This window comes from Hypomesus nipponensis, chromosome 14 (genome assembly GCF_054491055.1).
Source record: "Hypomesus nipponensis isolate SF chromosome 14, ASM5449105v1, whole genome shotgun sequence".
Lineage (NCBI taxonomy): Eukaryota > Metazoa > Chordata > Actinopteri > Osmeriformes > Osmeridae > Hypomesus > Hypomesus nipponensis.
This window is the reverse complement of record NC_140374.1, coordinates 8,281,644-8,303,495: the sequence shown is the minus strand read 5'-3', so window position 1 is coordinate 8,303,495 and position 21,852 is coordinate 8,281,644. Positions and strand designations below refer to the sequence as shown.

Sequence of the window (21,852 nt, the reverse complement as noted above, 5' to 3'; positions counted from 1 at the left end):
TGATCAAAAACAGTAATTAGTAATCATAAAAACACATGGAAAAGGCATGCTACTGTAGCCTACTATTGTCCCAAACGATTTAAGTGGCCCATTTTACCTGATATCACCCTGGTACATGCGCTTTCAGTAGGCCTACATATATCCTCATAAGTGTCTATGAATTCATCTCAATTAGATACTCTTTGGCCTTGTTTTTATACTTATTCTGAAAGAGTTTATATCATTATTTTCGCTAGCAAGATCTTATTAGATGATAAATTTCCATTAAGCCTACTGCCAAGCAGGCACATTTAAAGAAATGTGATCTGATTGATCAGGGTAATAAGCCACTAAAGATGAGCATATACATTTTACCAAAATACGCAATTAGTTTATCAGCAATTTTTTTGCCAAGCTTGCTCTGGCAGCAGTGTTTGATTTAGCCATAATAATATGCTTATTGTCTTCGTAGACTCATCATAATAGTGGCGAGAATATTACCACTCTCTCTCTTTCGTCTTTTCCGCCATCATACCTTTCCTGCCTTTTGAAGTAGTACGTGCTCGTGCACTTGCCCTGATAAGTTTAGCCTGATTGAAATTAACCACATGATTTCGATGCGGATCAGCCGTCGACGAACCGATATTTGCGGTTCTCAGTTAGCTCGCTAATGTTAACGGGCTAAAGGGACAAATGATTAACTTAGCTTCAACCCTTACGACGAACGGGCCCCTGAAACAGAAAAAAGCACAGGTCAACAACTGTGTGCTATTTGGTGCCTGGCGGAATATTGGATAGTATGGTGTGGTTATCAGGACCAATCACCTTTGGAACGTCTCCAATGGAGTTAATAGCCCGCAGATCACATACCAATCGATAATCAGAGTGTGGCTTCATTATTGGAAAGATGGGTGTTTTACAGGAGCTTTTTGTTTCTAGGGCTCCTGCATTCACTAGATTCTTAATAGTGGGTCTAATCCTGTCTATAGCGTGGTGTCGTAGAGGGTGTTGTCTCTGGTAGGGTAATCTTGCTCCTTGCTTTACTTTTACATGTATGGGTTCTGCTGCCTTAATTTAACCTACATCTGTGTTATGTTTTAATCATAACGAGGGGGGTTTCGGTCCTAACAAATGCTCTCAAAGTTGACATTACATTATATTTTTACATTTAGATAGTTTTGTTGGTGTTTTTATATTCACTAACACTGTCTCAGCTGTCCCTAACTTTACTGACATTCTATAATACCATGTGTCAGGGGATATGTGTATTATTTGTGGGCCTCCATTCTAATGCCTGTTCTAATGCCTAATTCGCGAGATTGTCATTAATGTAACATAAAAAAATAAAAAAAATTCTGGTGGGAGTGTTATCGCTTTGGCAGTTCCTTCGGGACCTACAAAGATATCCTGGTTGTTGATAGAGTACTTGTTTTTTTTAATCATCTCTATCCAACAGTCTGCATAATTTTAGGCTGCCTTCAAACATCTGGCAGGGGACAGCAGATGAACATTAGCCTCTTAGTTTTGCTGTTGATTGGTGCGCTATGTCCTAGTGCTTGGATCCAAGGCTCCCATTCTTCCCATTCCTGGATCAATGAACATTCTTGTGGGGCCAAAATTGTAGCCAGTTCGCTTAGTGGTGGTGTCTGGCTCTGGGGCTCTTGTGTTGTTACATTCATTAGTGGACTTAAGACATATTGTAGTTCCTTTTTTCAACCGTCAGTGGCATCATCTGGTTTGCTGAGGGATCTTCTTGGAACTCCACTCGCAGGCCGCTTTGGGTGCACACGATATTAGATTTTGCAGAGAATGTATTTTCTTAATAGATTGATGGGAGTATGCGCTAAGTACAGTAGAGGCGCTACAATAGTTTTTCCTTCAATTTTCATTGTGAGTGGCTCCGTAAGTGGAATCACTTGTGTTTTCCCAGAAAAGCCTACAGTTCGGATGGATGAACTTGAGAGGGGGAGATTGAAGCCATTTTTTCCAATGCATGAGTACGTCGCTCCTGTATCCACCATGAAGGCATGTTCTCGCCCTTGCACTGTAACTGGTATGGTGGGTTCTTCTCGTGGCTGTAATGAGATAACTGGCGACATCGTTTCCCCCTCCGGCTTCTCTGGGCACCTCTATTGCCAGCCTGTCGCTGGCCCCACGGGCGGGGTTGTTGGACAGCCTCGTTTGTAATGTCCTTGTTGTGTACATCCCCAGCACGCAGTTTGTGGCTGATTGTTCGTCGGATTGGGGTTGGACTGTGTTTGTCCATCTTGCTGTGGGGGTTGGCCTCGTCCTCCTCCCCCACGGGGTCTCCCTCCACGTTGCATAGGTCCACCTCTTCCCTTCCAGGACCGATAGTTGTCATCTGAGGGGCCGCCATACCCTTGGATTGTAGGCAGGGTGGTATCTGGGGGGTTGACTGGTGCTGCCTGCACTGGTCCTGGTGGAGCAGGAGGTTGGGGCTGTGGCTGGAACATCACTGGTCCTGGTGGAGCAGGAGGTTGGGGCTGTGGCTGGAATGTCACTGGGGCCTGGGGTGTTGGGTTCTCGGGAACCTGGGCCTCCACTTCCTGTTTTTCTTCTCCGCAGTTACTGACGTGATGGACTGTTGGAATGTGTTTTGGCCAGTCCATTCTCATCAGGCCTACCATACCGTCTAGACACTTTTGTACATCTTGAAGCAATGCCTCTATCATCCTTAGCATAAACAGTCTCTGTGTGGTGTTGTTTGTGTTCCAGGCACTCCCAGTCTCAATTCTCCACCTGCGTTGTAAAGCATGCAGAACCTTAGATGGACATTGGTCATCTTTCAGCAATTCGCCGTCTAGCTTGGAGGGATCCATCTTCGCTGGGTAGTGTTTCCTTAGCTTTGCCCATACTTGGTTGCGGTGACCTCCGAACCCTACGCTGTCCACTTGATTTCCGGTCACCACTCTTGGCAGTTGTGCATTTGGTCCTTTTACCACCAGTGGGCAATGCTGGATCAGGTCATCTGGATCCTCTGTTCTCCTCCCATGTAGGTTGTCAGTTAGGCTGGATCTTCTCCCAAGTTTTCCTCCATCTCTCACCCAACACTGTGGTTGTTCTTTATGTGTGTGATGACTTGAGTGCACGGCCCCTCTGCCGCTGACCTGTTGCCATGCGCTGTGGGGGTTCTTGTTTGGTCTGATTTCAGGTGTTGGCCAGTTTGTGGACATCTTGTCACTGCGGTTTTGTAATTTTGCCTTCAGGTTGTTTATTTCATACTCCATCCTTTGTATTGATTCCTCCCAGTCTTGACATTTCTGATTGATGTTGTCCCCTTCCAGCGATTGCTCTCTGCTGCTTTGTTTGGGGCATGCCCCTAATGTGCAATCTGTTGATGGTTGCATTGTAGGTGCTGCGTCAGTTTCCTCACACTCCTTAGGTTGGACGTCTGGATGGTCATGTTGTCCCAATGATAAGACCCTCTTAAGTTGACTCCACTTCCGTTGTCTAAAAGTGAAATCTCCCTGTAGCTGACCTGTCATTGTCTCTCCTTCAAGACCTGTGTTCATGAACGGATACTGTCCTACTCTGAATGGGTTAGTCTAAATATGGGGGTGGCTCCAATGGCCACACTGGTGCGGTGGGGCTCTGTCACTGTGCTTCTCTTATTCCTGTCTCTGTTGGATTGGTTATTTTCTCTGTCTTCTTTCATCACTTCGTATTTTCCGTCTTTTTCTTGCCATCTGCTGGCGTCTGTGTCCTTCCTTTCTAACCCAACCTATCACTTCCTTTTCCCTCGTCTTTCTTTCAAAACTTAAGATTTTATGGGGCTTTATGTTGACCTCCACCTCCTCACAGCACGCTAAATCAAAGGATCCTCCTTTCGGCCAAACTGAATTGCGAGCATGCCATTTCTTCATGAACTGTTTAATTAACTTTTTGTCGTCTGGGTGGTATCTTTATTTTGTATTACCTCCATTGGAGCTGTCACCTGGCTGTCCAAAGCCTTCCCACAGTTTTTCCCGTGAATGATCCCTGTATAAATGTGTTCTGCTGACCAAGGACCTGGGAAACTCTGGGAAACTCTGGTTGGTCGTCCGTTTTCTTAATTTCTACAAAATAGCTCATTAGTTGTCCCAGTTAGCTCACTGGAGCTAAGTTGGGGTCCTACACCAGCCTCTTCTGTCTATTGCTTAGGGAGGTCTGGTAGTATAATCCTACCTTCCTATCCTCACTTAGCCTACTGGGAACAACGGTGATATTGAGAGATGGATATGTGACTGGCCTGTCCCACACTACTATTGTGTGCCCTACTGGCACTTTTGGACGGAAGTCACTAGGATAGTGGCTACTGTGGTCTGTTCCAACCTAGGCCCGACCTGTAGAGTTAGCCAATTGTGTTACTGTTAAGACACGTCAGGGAAAAATTCTCTTTTAGGGCAGAATTTGTTATTAGCCAATCTGCCAAGTTTTTAAGTTTAAAAGCTGAGCATTCTGTCAATTCTCATTTTTCCAAATGTGTGTTTTTTTTTTTTTTTTATCAAAATACTACTGTGTCTGTGTGCATTAATCAAAGTAGAATAAGTAAGAAGTAGTATTTTATATTACTGTTATCTAGTATGCCAACTGGGACTGAGTGAGTGTGTGTGTGTGTGAAAGTGTTTGTGGATAGATGTGTGTGTGCGTATGTGTGTGTGTGACTGGGAACGAGTGTGTGTGTGCGGGTGTGTGTGTGTGTCTGAGAGGGACGTTAGTTTAAATATGTGTAAGAATGTTTGTGGATGTATGTGTACGTGAGTGTGTGTAACTGGGAATGAGTGGGTGGCTGGGTGTGTGTGAAAGTGTTTGTGGATATATGCGTTTGTGTGTGTGAGTGTGACTGGGAATGAGTGTGTGTGTGTTTCTGTGTGTGTGAGAGAAAAAGAGAGAGAGAGATGGAGACAGGGTGGGGGTATTTGAAACGAGGAGAAAAGACAAAGACTGAGAGGATGTGAATGTGTGTGTGTTTTCAGTGGTTATGTGTGTGTGTGTGGTGAGAATGTGCGTGTGTGTGTGAGTGCGATGCGTGTTTTGTGCAACTTTGTAAATGTATTGAAAACGCTATTCGGGACCTGAAAAGCACTTTAGAGCAATACAAAATGAATATTCCAAATACTGAATGTAAAGGCTAAACATCTTCACAAAATACCTTTTCCATATATAAACAGCCACAGGAGCATGTTATAACACTTCAAACATCAAGAAAACCATTCAAACAGAAGTAACATGCCAAACATTGTAAATGAATTGAAAACCCTATTCAGGAGCTGAAAAGCACTTTAGAGCAATAAAAAATGAAAGTCTCAAAAAGTGAATCTAATGGCTAAATATCTTCACAAAACACCTTTTCCATATATAAACAGCCACAGGAGCATGTTATAACACTTCAAACATCAAGAAAACCATTTAAACAGAAGTTACATGCCAAACATTGTAAATGCATTGAAAACGCTATTCAGGAGCTGAAAAGCACTTTGGAGCACTAAAAAAAAAGAAATTCTCACAAATGGAATGTAAAGGCTAAACATCTTCATAAAACACCTTTTCCATGTATAAACAGCCAGAGAAGCATGTTATAACACTTCAAACATCAAGATAACCATTCAAACAGAAGTTAAATACCAAACATTGTAAATGCATTGAAAACGTTATTCAGGAGCTGATAAGCATTTTAGAGCAATAAAAAAAGAAAGTGTCAAAAATGGAATCTAGAGGCTAAACATCTTCATAAAACACCTTTTCCATGTATAAACAGCCACAGAAGCATGTTATAACACTTCAAACATCAAGAAAACCATTCAGACAGAGGTTATATGCCAAACTTTGTAAATGTATTGAAAACGCTATTCGGGACCTGAAAAGCACTTTAGAGCAATACAAAATGAATATACCAAATACTGAATGTAAAGGCTAAACATCTTCACAAAATACCTTTTCCATATATAAACAGCCACAGGAGCATGTTATAACACTTCAAACATCAAGAAAACCATTCAAACAGAAGTTATATGCCAAACATTGTAAATGCATTGAAAACGTTATTCAGGACCTGAAAAGCACTTTAGAGCACACAAAAAAAAGAAATTCTCACAAATGGAATCTAAAGGCTAAACATCTTCATAAAACACCTTTTCCATGTATAAACAGCCAGAGAAGCATGTTATAACACTTCAAACATCAAGAAAACCATTCAGACAGAGGTTATATGCCAAACTTCTTAAATGTATTGAAAACGCTATTCAGGACCTGAAAAGCATTTTAGAGCAATACAAATTGAATATTCCAAATACTGAATGTAAAGGCTAAACATCTTCATAAAACACCTTTTCCATGTATAAACAGCCACAGAAGCATGTTATAACACTTCAAACATCAAGAAAACCATTCAGACAGAGGTTATATGCCAAACTTTGTAAATGTATTGAAAACGCTATTCAGGACCTGAAAAGCACTTTAAAGCAATACGAAATGAATATTCCAAATACTGAATGTAAAGGCTAAACATCTTCATAAAACACCTTTTCCATGTATAAACAGCCACAGAAGCATGTTATAACACTTCAAACATCAAGAAAACCATTCAGACAAAAGTTACATGCCAAACATTGTAAATGCATTGAAAACCTTATTCAGGAGCTGAAAAGCACTTTAGAGCAATAAAGAAATGAATGTCTCAAATACTGAATCTAAAGTCTAAACCTCTTCATAAAACACCTTTTCCATGTATAAACAGCCACAGAAGCATGTTATAACACTTCAAACATCAAGAAAACCATTGAGACAGAGGTTATATGCCAAACTTTGTAAATGTATTGAAAACGCTATTCAGGACCTGAAAAGCACTTTAGAGCAATACAAAATGAATATTCCAAATACTGAATGTAAAGGCTAAACATCTTCATAAAACACCTTTTCCATGTATAAACAGCCACAGAAGCATGTTATAACACTTCAAACATCAAGAAAACCATTCAGACAGAAGTAACATGCCAAACATTGTAAATGAATTGAAAACCCTATTCAGGAGCTGAAAAGCACTTTAGAGCAATAAAAAATGAAAGTCTCAAAAAGTGAATCTAATGGCTAAATATCTTCACAAAACGCCCTTTCCATGTAGAAACAGCCACAGGAGCATGTTATAACACATACAACATCAAGAAAACCATTCAAACAGAAGTTACATGCCAAACATTGTAAATGCATTGAAAACGCTATTCAGGAGCTGAAAAGCACGTTAGAGCAATACAAAAAAGAAAGTGTCAAAAATGGAATCTAAAGGCTAAACATCTTCATAAAAAACCTTTTCCATGTATAAACAGCCACAGAAGCATGTTATAACACTTCAAACATCAAGAAAACCATTCAGACAGAAGTTACATGCCAAACATTGTAAATGCATTGAAAAACTTATTCAGGAGCTGAAAAGCACTTTAGAGCAATAAAGAAATGAATGTCTCAAATACTGAATCTAAAGTCTAAACCTCTTCATAAGACACATTTTCCATGTATAAACAGCCACAAAAGCATGTTATAACACTTCAAACATCAAGAAAACCATTGAGACAGAGGTTATATGCCAAACATTGTAAATGCATTGAAAACGCTATGCAGGACATGAAAAGCACTTTAGAGCAATAAAAAATGAAAGTCTCAAATACTGAATCTAAAGTCTAAACCTCTTCATAAAACACCTTTTCCATGTATAAACAGCCACAGAAGCATGTTATAACACTTCAAACATCAAGAAAAACATTCAGACAGAAGTAACATGCCAAACATTGTAAATGCATTGAAAACCCTATTCAGGAGCTGAAAAGCACTTTAGAGCAATAAAAAATGAAAGTCTCAAAAAGTGAATCTAATGGCTAAATATCTTCACAAAACGCCCTTTCCATGTAGAAACAGCCACAGGAGCATGTTATAACACATAACATCAAGAAAACCATTCAAACAGAAGTTACATGCCAAACATTGTAAATGCATTGAAAACGCTATTCAGGAGCTGAAAAGCACGTTAGAGCAATACAAAAAAGAAAGTGTCAAAAATGGAATCTAAAGGCTAAACATCTTCATAAAACACCTTTTCCATGTATAAACAGCCACAGAAGCATGTTATAACACTTCAAACATCAAGAAAACCATTCAGACAGAAGTTACATGCCAAACATTGTAAATGCATTGAAAAACTTATTCAGGAGCTGAAAAGCACTTTAGAGCAATAAAGAAATGAATGTCTCAAATACTGAATCTAAAGTCTAAACCTCTTCATAAGACACATTTTCCATGTATAAACAGCCACAAAAGCATGTTATAACACTTCAAACATCAAGAAAACCATTGAGACAGAGGTTATATGCCAAACATTGTAAATGCATTGAAAACGCTATGCAGGACATGAAAAGCACTTTAGAGCAATAAAAAATGAAAGTCTCAAATACTGAATCTAATGGCTAAATATCTTCACAAAACGCCCTTTCCATGTAGAAACAGCCACAGGAGCATGTTATAACACATACAACATCAAGAAAACCATTCAAACAGAAGTTACATGCCAAACATTGTAAATGCATTGAAAACGTTATTCAGGAGCTGAAAAGCACTTTGGAGCACTAAAAAAAAAGAAATTCTCACAAATGGAATGTAAAGGCTAAACATCTTCATAAAACACCTTTTCCATGTATAAACAGCCAGAGAAGCATGTTGTAACACTTCAAACATCAAGAAAACCATTCAAACAGAAGTTAAATGCCAAACATTGTAAATGCATTGAAAACGTTATTCAGGACATGAAAAGCACTTTAGAGCAATAAAAAATGAAAGTCTCACAAATGGAATGTAAAGGCTAAACATCTTCATAAAACACCTTTTCCATGTATAAACAGCCAGAGAAGCATGTTATAACACTTCAAACATCAAGAAAACCATTCAAACAGAAGTTACATGCCAAACATTGTAAATGCATTGAAAACGTTATTCAGGACCTGAAAAGCACTTTAGAGCACTAAAAAAAAAGAAATTCTCACAAATGGAATCAAAAGGCTAAACATCTTCATAAAACACCTTTTCCATGTATAAACAGCCAGAGAAGCATGTTATAACACTTCAAACATCAAGAAAACCAATCAGACAGAGGTTATATGCCAAACTTTGTAAATGTATTGAAAACGTTATTCAGGACCTGAAAAGCACTTTAGAGCAATACAAAATGAATATTCCAAATACTGAATGTAAAGGCTAAACATCTTCATAAAACACCTTTTCCATGTATAAACAGCCACAGAAGCATGTTATAACACTTCAAACATCAAGAAAACCATTCAGACAGAGGTTATATGCCAAACTTTGTAAATGTATTGAAAACGCTATCCAGGAGCTGAAAAGCACGTTAGAGCAATACAAAAAAGAAAGTGTCAAAAATGGAATCTAAAGGCTAAACATCTTCATAAAACACCTTTTCCATGTATAAACAGCCACAGAAGCATGTTATAACACTTCAAACATCAAGAAAACCATTCAGACAGAAGTGACATGCCAAACATTGTAAATGCATTGAAAAACTTAAGCACTTTAGAGCAATAAAGAAATGAATGTCTCAAATACTGAATCTAAAGTCTAAACCTCTTCATAAGACACATTTTCCATGTATAAACAGCCACAAAAGCATGTTATAACACTTCAAACATCAAGAAAACCATTGAGACAGAGGTTATATGCCAAACATTGTAAATGCATTGAAAACGCTATGCAGGACATGAAAAGCACTTTAGAGCAATAAAAAATGAAAGTCTCAAATACTGAATCTAAAGTCTAAACCTCTTCATAAAACACCTTTTCCATGTATAAACAGCCACAAAAGCATGTTATAACACTTCAAACATCAAGAAAACCATTGAGACAGAGGTTATATGCCAAACTTCTTAAATGTATTGAAAAGGCTATTCAGGACCTGAAAAGCACTTTAGAGCAATACAAATTGAATATTCCAAATACTGAATGTTAAGGCTAAACATCTTCATAAAACACCTTTTCCATGTATAAACAGCCACAGAAGCATGTTATAACACTTCAAACATCAAGAAAACCATTCAGACAGAGGTTATATGCCAAACTTTGTAAATGTATTGAAAACGCTATTCAGGACCTGAAAAGCACTTTAGAGCAATACAAAATGAATATTCCAAATACTGAATGTAAAGGCTAAACATCTTCATAAAACACCTTTTCCATGTATAAACAGCCACAGAAGCATGTTATAACACTTCAAACATCAAGAAAACCATTGAGACAGAGGTTATATGCCAAACTTTGTAAATGCATTGAAAACGCTATCCAGGACATGAAAAGCACTTTAGAGCAATAAAAAATGAAAGTCTCACAAATGGAATGTAAAGGCTAAACATCTTCATAAAACACCTTTTCCATGTATAAACAGCCAGAAAAGCATGTTATAACACTTCAAACATCAAGAAAACCATTCAAACAGAAGTTAAATGCCAAACATTGTAAATGCATTGAAAACGCTATCCAGGACATGAAATGCACTTTAGAGCAATAAAAAATGAAAGTCTCACAAATGGAATGTAAAGGCTAAACATCTTCATAAAACACCTTTTCCATGTATAAACAGCCAGAGAAGCATGTTATAACACTTCAAACATCAAGAAAACCATTCAAACAGAAGTTACATGCCAAACATTGTAAATGCATTGAAAACGTTATTCAGGACCTGAAAAGCACTTTAGAGCACTAAAAAAAAAGAAATTCTCACAAATGGAATCTAAAGGCTAAACATCTTCATAAAACACCTTTTCCATGTATAAACAGCCAGAGAAGCATGTTATAACACTTCAAACATCAAGAAAACCAATCAGACAGAGGTTATATGCCAAACTTCTTAAATGTATTGAAAACGCTATTCAGGACCTGAAAAGCACTTTAGAGCAATACAAATTGAATATTCCAAATACTGAATGTAAAGGCTAAACATCTTCATAAAACACCTTTTCCATGTATAAACAGCCACAGAAGCATGTTATAACACTTCAAACATCAAGAAAACCATTCAGACAGAAGTAACATGCCAAACATTGTAAATGCATTGAAAACCCTATTCAGGAGCTGAAAAGCACTTTAGAGCAATAAAAAATGAAATTCTCAAAAAGTGAATCTAATGGCTAAATATCTTCACAAAACGCCCTTTCCATGTAGAAACAGCCACAGGAGCATGTTATAACACATACAACATCAAGAAAACCATTCAAACAGAAGTTACATGCCAAACATTGTAAATGCATTGAAAACGATATCCAGGAGCTGAAAAGCACGTTAGAGCAATACAAAAAAGAAAGAGTCAAAAATGGAATCTAAAGGCTAAACATCTTCATAAAACACCTTTTCCATGTATAAACAGCCACAGAAGCATGTTATAACACTTCAAACATCAAGAAAACCATTCAGACAGAAGTTACATGCCAAACATTGTAAATGCATTGAAAAACTTATTCAGGAGCTGAAAAGCACTTTAGAGCAATAAAGAAATGAATGTCTCAAATACTGAATCTAAAGTCTAAACCTCTTCATAAGACACATTTTCCATGTATAAACAGCCACAAAAGCATGTTATAACACTTCAAACATCAAGAAAACCATTGAGACAGAGGTTATATGCCAAACATTGTAAATGCATTGAAAACGCTATGCAGGACATGAAAAGCACTTTAGAGCAATAAAAAATGAAAGTCTCAAATACTGAATCTAAAGTCTAAACCTCTTCATAAAACACCTTTTCCATGTATAAACAGCCACAAAAGCATGTTATAACACTTCAAACATCAAGAAAACCATTGAGACAGAGGTTATATGCCAAACTTCTTAAATGTATTGAAAAGGCTATTCAGGACCTGAAAAGCACTTTAGAGCAATACAAATTGAATATTCCAAATACTGAATGTTAAGGCTAAACATCTTCATGAAACACCTTTTCCATGTATAAACAGCCACAGAAGCATGTTATAACACTTCAAACATCAAGAAAACCATTCAGACAGAGGTTATATGCCAAACTTTGTAAATGTATTGAAAACGCTATTCAGGACCTGAAAAGCACTTTAGAGCAATACAAAATGAATATTCCAAATACTGAATGTTAAGGCTAAACATCCTCATAAAACACCTTTTCCATGTATAAACAGCCACAGAAGCATGTTATAACACTTCAAACATCAAGAAAACCATTCAGACAGAGGTTATATGCCAAACTTTGTAAATGCATTGAAAACGCTATCCAGGACATGAAAAGCACTTTAGAGCAATAAAAAATGAAAGTCTCACAAATGGAATGTAAAGGCTAAACATCTTCATAAAACACCTTTTCCATGTATAAACAGCCAGAAAAGCATGTTATAACACTTCAAACATCAAGAAAACCATTGAGACAGAGGTTATATGCCAAACTTTGTAAATGCATTGAAAACGCTATCCAGGACATGAAAAGCACTTTAGAGCAATAAAAAATGAAAGTCTCAAAAAGTGAATCTAATGGCTAAATATCTTCACAAAACACCTTTTCCATATATAAACAGCCAGAGAAGCATGTTATAACACTTCAAACATCAAGAAAACAATTCAAACAGAAGTTAAATGCCAAACATTGTAAATGCATTGAAAACGTTATTCAGGAGCTGAAAAGCACTTTAGAGCAATAAAGAAATGAATGTCTCAAATACTGAATCTAAAGTCTAAACCTCTTCATAAGACACATTTTCCATGTCTAAACAGCCACAAAAGCATGTTATAACACTCCAAACATCAAGAAAACCATTGCGACAGAGGTTATATGCCAAACGTTGTAAATGCATTGAAAACGCTATGCAGGACATGAAAAGCACTTTAGAGCAATACAAATTGAATATTCCAAATACTGAATGTTAAGGCTAAACATCTTCATAAAACACCTTTTCCATGTATAAACAGCCACAGAAGCATGTTATAACACTTCAAACATCAAGAAAACCATTCAGACAGAGGTTATATGCCAAACTTTGTAAATGTATTGAAAACGCTATTCAGGACCTGAAAAGCACTTTAGAGCAATAAAAAAAGAAAGTGTCAAAAATGGAATCTAGAGGCTAAACATCTTCATAAAACACCTTTTCCATGTATAAACAGCCACAGAAGCATGTTATAACACTTCAAACATCAAGAAAACCATTCAGACAGAGGTTATATGCCAAACTTTGTAAATGTATTGAAAACGCTATTCAGGACCTGAAAAGCACTTTAGAGCAATACAAAATGAATATTCCAAATACTGAATGTAAAGGCTAAACATCTTCACAAAATACCTTTTCCATATATAAACAGCCACAGGAGCATGTTATAACACTTCAAACATCAAGAAAACCATTCAAACAGAAGTTATATGCCAAACATTGTAAATGCATTGAAAACGTTATTCAGGACCTGAAAAGCACTTTAGAGCACACAAAAAAAAAGAAATTCTCACAAATGGAATCTAAAGGCTAAACATCTTCATAAAACACCTTTTCCATGTATAAACAGCCAGAGAAGCATGTTATAACTTCAAACATCAAGAAAACCATTCAGACAGAGGTTATATGCCAAACTTCTTAAATGTATTGAAAACGCTATTCAGGACCTGAAAGCACTTTAGAGCAATACAAATTGAATATTCCAAATACTGAATGTAAAGGCTAAACATCTTCATAAAACACCTTTTCCATGTATAAACAGCCACAGAAGCATGTTATAACACTTCAAACATCAAGAAAACCATTCAGACAGAGGTTATAGGCCAAACTTTGTAAATGTATTGAAAACGCTATTCAGGACCTGAAAAGCACTTTAAAGCAATACGAAATGAATATTCCAAATACTGAATGTAAAGGCTAAACATCTTCATAAAACACCTTTTCCATGTATAAACAGCCAGAGAAGCATGTTATAACACTTCAAACATCAAGAAAACAATTCAGACAGAAGTAACATGCCAAACATTGTAAATGCATTGAAAACCCTATTCAGGAGCTGAAAAGCACTTTAGAGCAATACAAAATGAAAGTCTCAAAAAGTGAATCTAATGGCTAAATATCTTCACAAAACGCCCTTTCCATGTAGAAACAGCCACAGGAGCATGTTATAACACATACAACATCAAGAAAACCATTCAAACAGAAGTTACATGCCAAACATTGTAAATGCATTGAAAACGCTATTCAGGAGCTGAAAAGCACGTTAGAGCAATACAAAAAAGAAAGTGTTCAAAATGGAATCTAAAGGCTAAACATCTTCATAAAACACCTTTTCCATGTATAAACAGCCACAGAAGCATGTTATAACACTTCAAACATCAAGAAAACCATTCAGACAGAGGTTATATGCCAAACTTTGTAAATGCATTGAAAACGCTATTCAGGAGCTGAAAAGCACTTTAGAGCAATACAAAAATGAAAGTCTCAAAAACGGAATCTAATTGCTAAACATCTTCATAAAACACCTTTTACATGTATAAACAGCCACAGAAGCATGTTATAACACTTCAACATCAAGAAAACCAATCAGACAGAAGTTAAAAGCGAAACTTTGTAAATGCATTGAAAACGTTATTCAGGACCTGAAAAGCACTTTAGAGCAATAAAAAAAAGAAATTATCAAAAATGGAATCTAAAGGCTAAACATCTTCAAAAAACACCTTTTCCACGTAAAAAACAGCCACAGGAGCATGTTATAACACATACAACATCAAGAAAACCATTCAGACAGAAGTTATATGCCAAACTTTGTAAATGTATTGAAAACGCTATTCAGGACCTGAAAAGCACTTTAGAGCAATAAAGAAATGAATGTTCCAAATACTGAATGTAAAGGCTAAACATCTTCATAAAACACCTTTTCCATGTATAAACAGCCACAGAAGCATGTTATAACACTTCATACATCAAGAAAACCATTCAGACAGAAGTTATATGCCAAACATTGTAAATGCATTGAAAACGCTATTCAGGAGCTGAAAAGCACTTTAGAGCAATAAAAAATGAAAGTCTCAAAAAGTGAATCTAATGGCTAAACATCTACACAAAACAACTTTTCATATACACTATAAAAAACAACCTATAGAATTTACTTAATAAATGTGAGATAACAATTTGCACTCTGTCTGTGTAGATTCCACCACATGTGTTAAGTAAAGTGTACCTACGTTTTACTACTATGATACACTAAAATAAATTAGGTATAGTCTACCCAACATTAATCAACACTTTATACAACTGATTACTTACAAAAAGTAGGTCATATAAACTCTAGATTGTAAGTACTTAATACCTAATAATTGTAATCAAACTGTATGACTTATTAACCATTACTTATTCGGGGAAAGTAAGCTTTACTTAAAAATATTGTCAGACACAGGATATAATTGAACACAATTTTTTTTATTCAATCAAATGTTCAAAACAGCCCTCTCCACTACAGATTCAATTACATTATATGTGCAATCCATTTTTTGTATTTCCAAATAATATAATATATATGATGTCTTGATGATCTCACTATTTATGTTGTTAATATATGTATTTTGAGGCTCTGGACCTTCTTGAGCAGTAACATGAAATGTTTAACTCAGTGTTCACTCAATCTCATTTAGAGAGACATTTTACATAGGCAATGAGGTACATTTCCAACCCATTTAAGATAGAAGAAAATCTAACGCAAGTTCCAAGATCCAAAGAGTCCTTTGGGATGAAGAAGAAAAGAGTCTGTGCTGCAACACAGTTAATATCAGTTCATCAGTAGCTTATTTTTGAGGCTCTGGACCTTCTTGAGCAGTTTTGCTCCATCAAGCTCCAAAAAAAGTTTCTGAAACACTTCAAAAGTGTACTTGAGCTTCTTCGGATACTCCAGGTTGAGGGCGTAGATCAAGCCCATCAACAGCACACATGCCTTGGTTCGGTATCCACACGTGTGCACTTGGTTTCCCTCTATTACAATTGACACTTCTGCTGGATCCTCCTCACCTGCAGGATTGTGGATCACAAGGACCTTCATTGTTTGGTCCATGTGGCCCTCATGTACGTCCTCCATCTTAAAAAATGACACAAAAACAACATTTGCATTAGGAGGCGTGGCATGTCAGTCCTAAAATGGCCACATTGCTGACATATCGCTCCAATAAACAGCAGTGGCCGATGCCATATCTACGCATATATATCCATGTGTGACTGGTATCCAAGACTAAACAATTACATCAGGGCAAGCCATGTGATACCTTAGTTGATCGATCATTTAATAACATACCTGGCAGTCTTGGAAGAGCTCCTCTTGACATTCCCCAAGGTACTCAATTAGGCAACAGACAACTGCATCCCTCTTTTGCTCGACACATTGGGACTGTAAATAGATGCATTTTAGTGACTAAACTTATTTCTGCAAATTCTTTACACTTTTTGTGAAAAAACAACTATACCTCATATACAGTGTTCAAGAGATTAAGCATCCTTGTACCAGCAGCTCCTCCTTTGGCCCGCATCAACTGCAGAAGACGTGGTGTGTACCCATCAAGCTTCAGCATGAACGTCTGTTCCAGGGAAATTGTTGTTATACGTTGGAACTCCTCTTTGATCTAGGAAATGAGTAAAGGAACATTTTCAATTCACACAACTTTCTCAATGATAGTCACCAATTCTAAAAGACCCAAAACGAAGTTTAAGTAGACAAATGAGATGAACTGAAAAAATATTAACAAAACATTCTTACTTGAGCCTCACTGAATAATACAGGCCACCTCTCTTTGAAGACACTGACAGCTGGGCTGAGGGTCACCACCTCCACTCTTCGCATTGAAAAGGTTTTGGACGTTTTATCTCCGATTATCTTTTCGTTGTTCTTCTTTTTCGTTTCTTCAACTAACTCAAGCCTCTCTTTCTCCAACGTGTCATCATTTTCTCCAACAGGGTGGGGAGGAAGATAATTGACCTCTGCTTTTTTTGGCCTTTTAACATTTTAGGCTTGGGCTGCATCGCTCATTTGCTTCCTCTTTAATGTGTTTACTTCTATTTCAGGATAGGCATATTTTCGTGATTTCAGCTTGGCACGGTAGTTGTGCATCTTATACTTGAGGCGTTGCTGCCAACCATACATCCCTGCGAAGGACCCAAGCTCCTTAAGGCATGGAAACTTCTCAACGAGGGCTTCAGCCACTGAGCAAATTTGCTGACCTGAAGGGTAGGCTGAGTAAGAGAATATGTCTTTCGCAAGGTCTTGCATTATTGCCGATTTAACACTGGCATCATGGAAGTGTGTTCCATTGGTATGATATGTCTTATTTGCCTCTGCGAGGATAAGTTCAACATCGCGGGAAAACATTGGGACTTGAAACGGCACTGGCCATGGAGCAGAGCGGCATGACGCAGTGAGAAGAATGGTGTCTTGTGAGCTGGATGATGCAGAGTCATCCACAGCGTTGGTGTCTACTTCACTATTATCTGCAGGGTAGCTGTCTGCTGAACTCAGGGTAGAGGACAGACAAGATTCATCTAGTGGACACAGGTCAAGCTTGACCAGAGGCTCTTTTCTTACAATTTTCACAGTGGCCTTGTCGTACAGGTTGGCTGTTGAGGTGACACTGAAAAATTGGTTCCCAAAATGTTGGTCCTCGTTCAATAATCCAAACTCCCCATGTAATTGTAATGTTTCAACGATGATTGAAACAAGATCTTCCACCGTATTTGGAATTCTGGATGGAAGCTTTATTTTTCGTATATCATGTTCTTCAAGAATGACTCGCAACACGACTGACGTGTTTGGAGTATGTGTTGTCATCACCTGTAGCGAGAAAGAAAGAGAAATGATTGCAGCATGTTAAAATTTGAAATGTTAGACACACATGATTGTTATGGCATGATAACAGAATAATTCAATGAAGTGTAAAACCTACTCTGATGTGCAAATGAAGTGTTTTAGGGACACCATTCGACCATCTGCTGTATATTATGCAGCCAAGGGGTATGCATCTTTCATTTCTGCGTGCTGAATGACTACGATCTTGGCTGTGGGCTCTACTTTGAAGCTTCTCAAGTGCTCATGGTACCACCCACTCAGCAACTTCAGAACAAAGACAGGGTTTTCATGCACAATGATTATTTGGAGTAGTTCTCCAAAGTCCGACAATCCTCCTGTTGACCCAAAATGTAACAACATTCCAACACAATAGTCGGTGCCGAATATGGTCACCTTGTTTGTCATGTTAACGACCGATGCACTGGGAAACTTCCTTGCAATTGACTCTTTAATGATGTCTGTTAGAACCTCCATGGACACCTGGGTCATTCTAGAAACCAATAATGTTGGCTTTTGAATAGTAGCATCATGAGTGTGGTATGCAATCATTAATTGGTGTTTTCTTGCCTTGGTCATTAGAATGTTTCTGAAAGACCCGGTCTGCCTCACAATCCTTTTAAAGAATCTGTGTTTGGCTTCAAAACGCATAGTCCAGAGAGCCACAAGCGGCCCAAAAGCAGTTGTAAGCCGTGGATAATGTTCAAGGAAGTGATGTTTTGGTTTTAATTTCTCCTCTGGGAACACATCCAAATACCTGTAATGGTGTTCACTGATCTTGCTTTCCAGGTATCCTAGTGTCTCAACTGTGTGGTAATGAGCCATGACAAGCTTTCAGGGTCATCAAAACTTGCCATTCTCTGTCATCTTCTGGTACTTCCAATCATAAAAGCTAGCATCCGCAACAAGCACCAGTTTTCATGTGCATTTCCTCCTACACTCTTGCGTGATGCAAAACTCAGGGGAATATCTTGAGGACGGTTTGTTTTGTCATACCACTTGTAAGGAAATTGACGGATGGAACTGTTAAGCTCCGCAAGAGAAAAGTATTTCTTCTTTATAAACACATTGAAACACAGTGCCAATTCCAAAGGTACGATCCCCTCAAGCAAATCATGCAAAGCGTCGGGGGGATAACCTGATGTGGCATGAAAGTAACTCAATTTGTCAGAGATGGGACACTGTCTTTTTACTCCAAAATGATGAGACTTAGACGTGTCAGACAATGCTGCTTTGACATGCTTGTTATGGTTGGACATAGTCCGTAGAGGAAACATTCCTTCTGTAACATCATGCTCCTGGACCTGTGATTGATCTCCAATGCAAAAGCGACAAAAGTGTGAGGAAGAAAAGCTTTCAACAAATCCACCTATAGAATGTGCTCCAAGATTATCTGCAATTACGGAGAACACAGTACCTTTGAACACTTTGCCCAGACTTGGTACAAAAATACCATCATCTTCCAAGCATTTTAGATCTCTCAACAGTGGCTCCAACACTTTGGTGTATCCATATTTCTTGACATCATCTGCCTTACAAAGAATGGCTAGGTAAATGGATGTTAGAGTAGATTGCAAGGTAGCAGGGATGTTTGCAAACACCCAGTATACAGCCGTGACTTTATGCTTCTTGCGGGACGTCCCCAGAGGGTTACATACTTCAAAATCATCTAAGTAAAGGTTGAGTGGGAGTTTAAGCTCATCTCCAGATAATAAGCTGTTTTCCCTTAGGTATGATCCATCATGCAATGATTTGTATCCAGAAGAAGCATCAGATTGCTTTCTATTCTGTAATATTGTGTCTTGGATGTGTTTGTTGTTTACAAGTTGAGACAATAATTGTAGAATTGGTACATACTGAAAGGTTTTTTTCTCACCTACATCAAGTATGTACTCAACTGGCTCAGTCAGTGAGAGATGTTCCTTTATAAATTGATCTCTCCTATTGTGTGTGCTTAAGGGCCCATCCACCCCTAAAGCTGCAGTGAAAGGGTTTAGCTGGCAAAGATCTTTTACCAGTTCTGAAATCACTGAATCTTCAAAAGTACAACCATTCTTGCTCAAAGTGCTCAATATGATTTCTTTAATAACTGGGCCAGATGCAGATGATGTAAGGAAGTTAAGTTCCTCTACTAGTTCATCTATGCATGTATTAGACACATTGAAAATGCATTCCAATTTAAGGAGGAGAAAACCTAGTCTCTTGATAATAGTTTTGTTCAAGTCTTTATCCTCCACAAGGGGAGAGTCACAGTAGTTTTCACTTTCAACAGATCTTTCTTCATGTGTTTGACTTTGGTAGTTAAAGAAAACAGAGGTCTTAAAGTCTTCCAGTGAATGGGGACAATGTTTCCTGCTATTATGACTGTGGAATGTTGTGTATATATATATTAGTCTTGTAATCACAATCTTTAAAAACACAAGACACAGTTTCAAACTTTTTAAGGTGGACACCAAGGTGCTCAAAATAGAGTATCTCTGTGTGGAAACTGTGTGAATTACACACTAAACATTTGAAGGAAAGGAGCTGGCCTGGGTCAGTTGTGTGTGAGTGATACCTGGACAAATGTGTCCGCACTGCACCCCATGTCCTGAAGTTGCAAGGGCAATCCGAATGGAGACAGGGTATGGACTGGTTTCAACCAAAATGCCCATGTTGTAATCTATAGTGTTTGAATAGGTCCAACCGTTTGGATGTTGTAAAGTGACATATTTTGTACAGCCAGTTCATTTGCAATGAGGCAGCACACCCATAATATTCCTCAATTGAGGGTCTTTGGTCAGTGTTCAGTTCTGTTAAAGTATCAAAAGTTTATGTATCTTTTGTGAAAATTGGCATACCTGAATGCCTCTCAAATGCTCTTCAATGGTTTCCGTTAGATCCACCTGTGGAAGAAAAAGATATTCAGAAACACAAGACATTGTTTATTGTAATTGTATCAGCTGAAGATTTAGGCAGGACATTAAATCAAAGCATTTTGGCTTGACACATAAGCTACACACAGCTATTTATACATGGTACATAATCACAACAACAACAGTTCATAAGTGGAGAGCAGTAGTGATGTCTAGACATGACAATAATTTGGGTTACAGTTAACAGTACAAAAAAATTCAGCTTATTTCTCCTCTGCTCCAAGCGGGGCTTCTGTGCACATTCACCTTCACTCTCTCTCTCCCTCGACCACACACACTTCCTCAACACTGACCTATGTATAGTAAAGAATTTATAATACATTACAATTCTAGAACTATAGTCATTAGCTGTATCACGGGCATGGCACTATCTATAATCCCAGTTATTAATATTTGTGGCAACTTAATCACCAAATGCTTCACGGGCACTGTGCATTATATAGCAACGGGAACAATGCTCATAAGACTTTATAAAGGATGCATGTATTAAAATTATGTATTGTGCTTATTAAATGTATGTCTTATGAACTAAGAAGTGTGTTCAGGCTTAAATCATTGTGTCTCACACAGGGTGTGGGAAACAGGCTGTATTTTGTGTTGTTATCTCTCCATTTCAGAAGCAACCTTGAATGCGGGCTGAGAGAGAGCCCGAGCAGGTGGGATGCGTAAGGAAGAACAACTCCCTGATACAGGAGAGAACAAGCTCAACCCTTTTTTGATATTTCTGTTTCAATTGCACTGTATAACATATGCTGGGGCAGGGACAGATAGCCAGTTGGACTTTGTGAACCAACCCAAACTCTGTTGCGGGTAGGGAAGCGTAGACAGCCCCAGAGCTCTGTACTTGTTGATTTCCAACTGCTGCATTAAAGCTGATATTATCGGACCTCTGCGACTCCAGACCACTCTTTCTAGAACACATATTTGTGTCATTGAATACCATCATTACATATTGGAATAGACACAAACAATCTAAATCCTTCAATAGCTACGCTACTTTTATAACAATGGATCACAATTAATTGTGTATTTCGTCCGCTTATTTGAAATGGAAGGTTATACATATATCAAATATCTCAAACATATGAGAAAAAGGCTGACG

General features: G+C 37.9%; 2 protein-coding genes across 3 annotated transcripts in view; one reads left to right on the top strand and one right to left on the bottom strand.

Moving 5' to 3' along the window:
* LOC146258487 (uncharacterized) overlaps nt 1-21,636 on the top strand; it is a 37,189-nt gene extending 15,553 nt beyond the window's left edge. For both annotated transcript variants that reach the window (XM_084673152.1, XM_084673150.1), the window contains exon 2: nt 21,368-21,636. In XM_084673152.1, coding sequence (XP_084529278.1) covers nt 21,368-21,379 — 12 coding nt within the window. In that variant the 3' untranslated portion in view covers nt 21,380-21,636. The remainder of the gene's footprint in view (nt 1-21,367) is intronic.
* Nucleotides 15,781-16,873, bottom strand: LOC146258488 (uncharacterized). The gene is made up of 4 exons (XM_084671690.1): nt 16,756-16,873; nt 16,466-16,621; nt 16,297-16,389; nt 15,781-16,077 (listed from the first exon to the last, which is right to left on the bottom strand). The coding sequence occupies exons 1-4, from the start codon at nt 16,837-16,839 to the stop codon at nt 15,781-15,783; spliced, it is 630 nt and encodes a 209-aa protein (XP_084527816.1). The 5' UTR covers nt 16,840-16,873.
* Nucleotides 21,637-21,852: the final 216 nt, after the last annotated feature.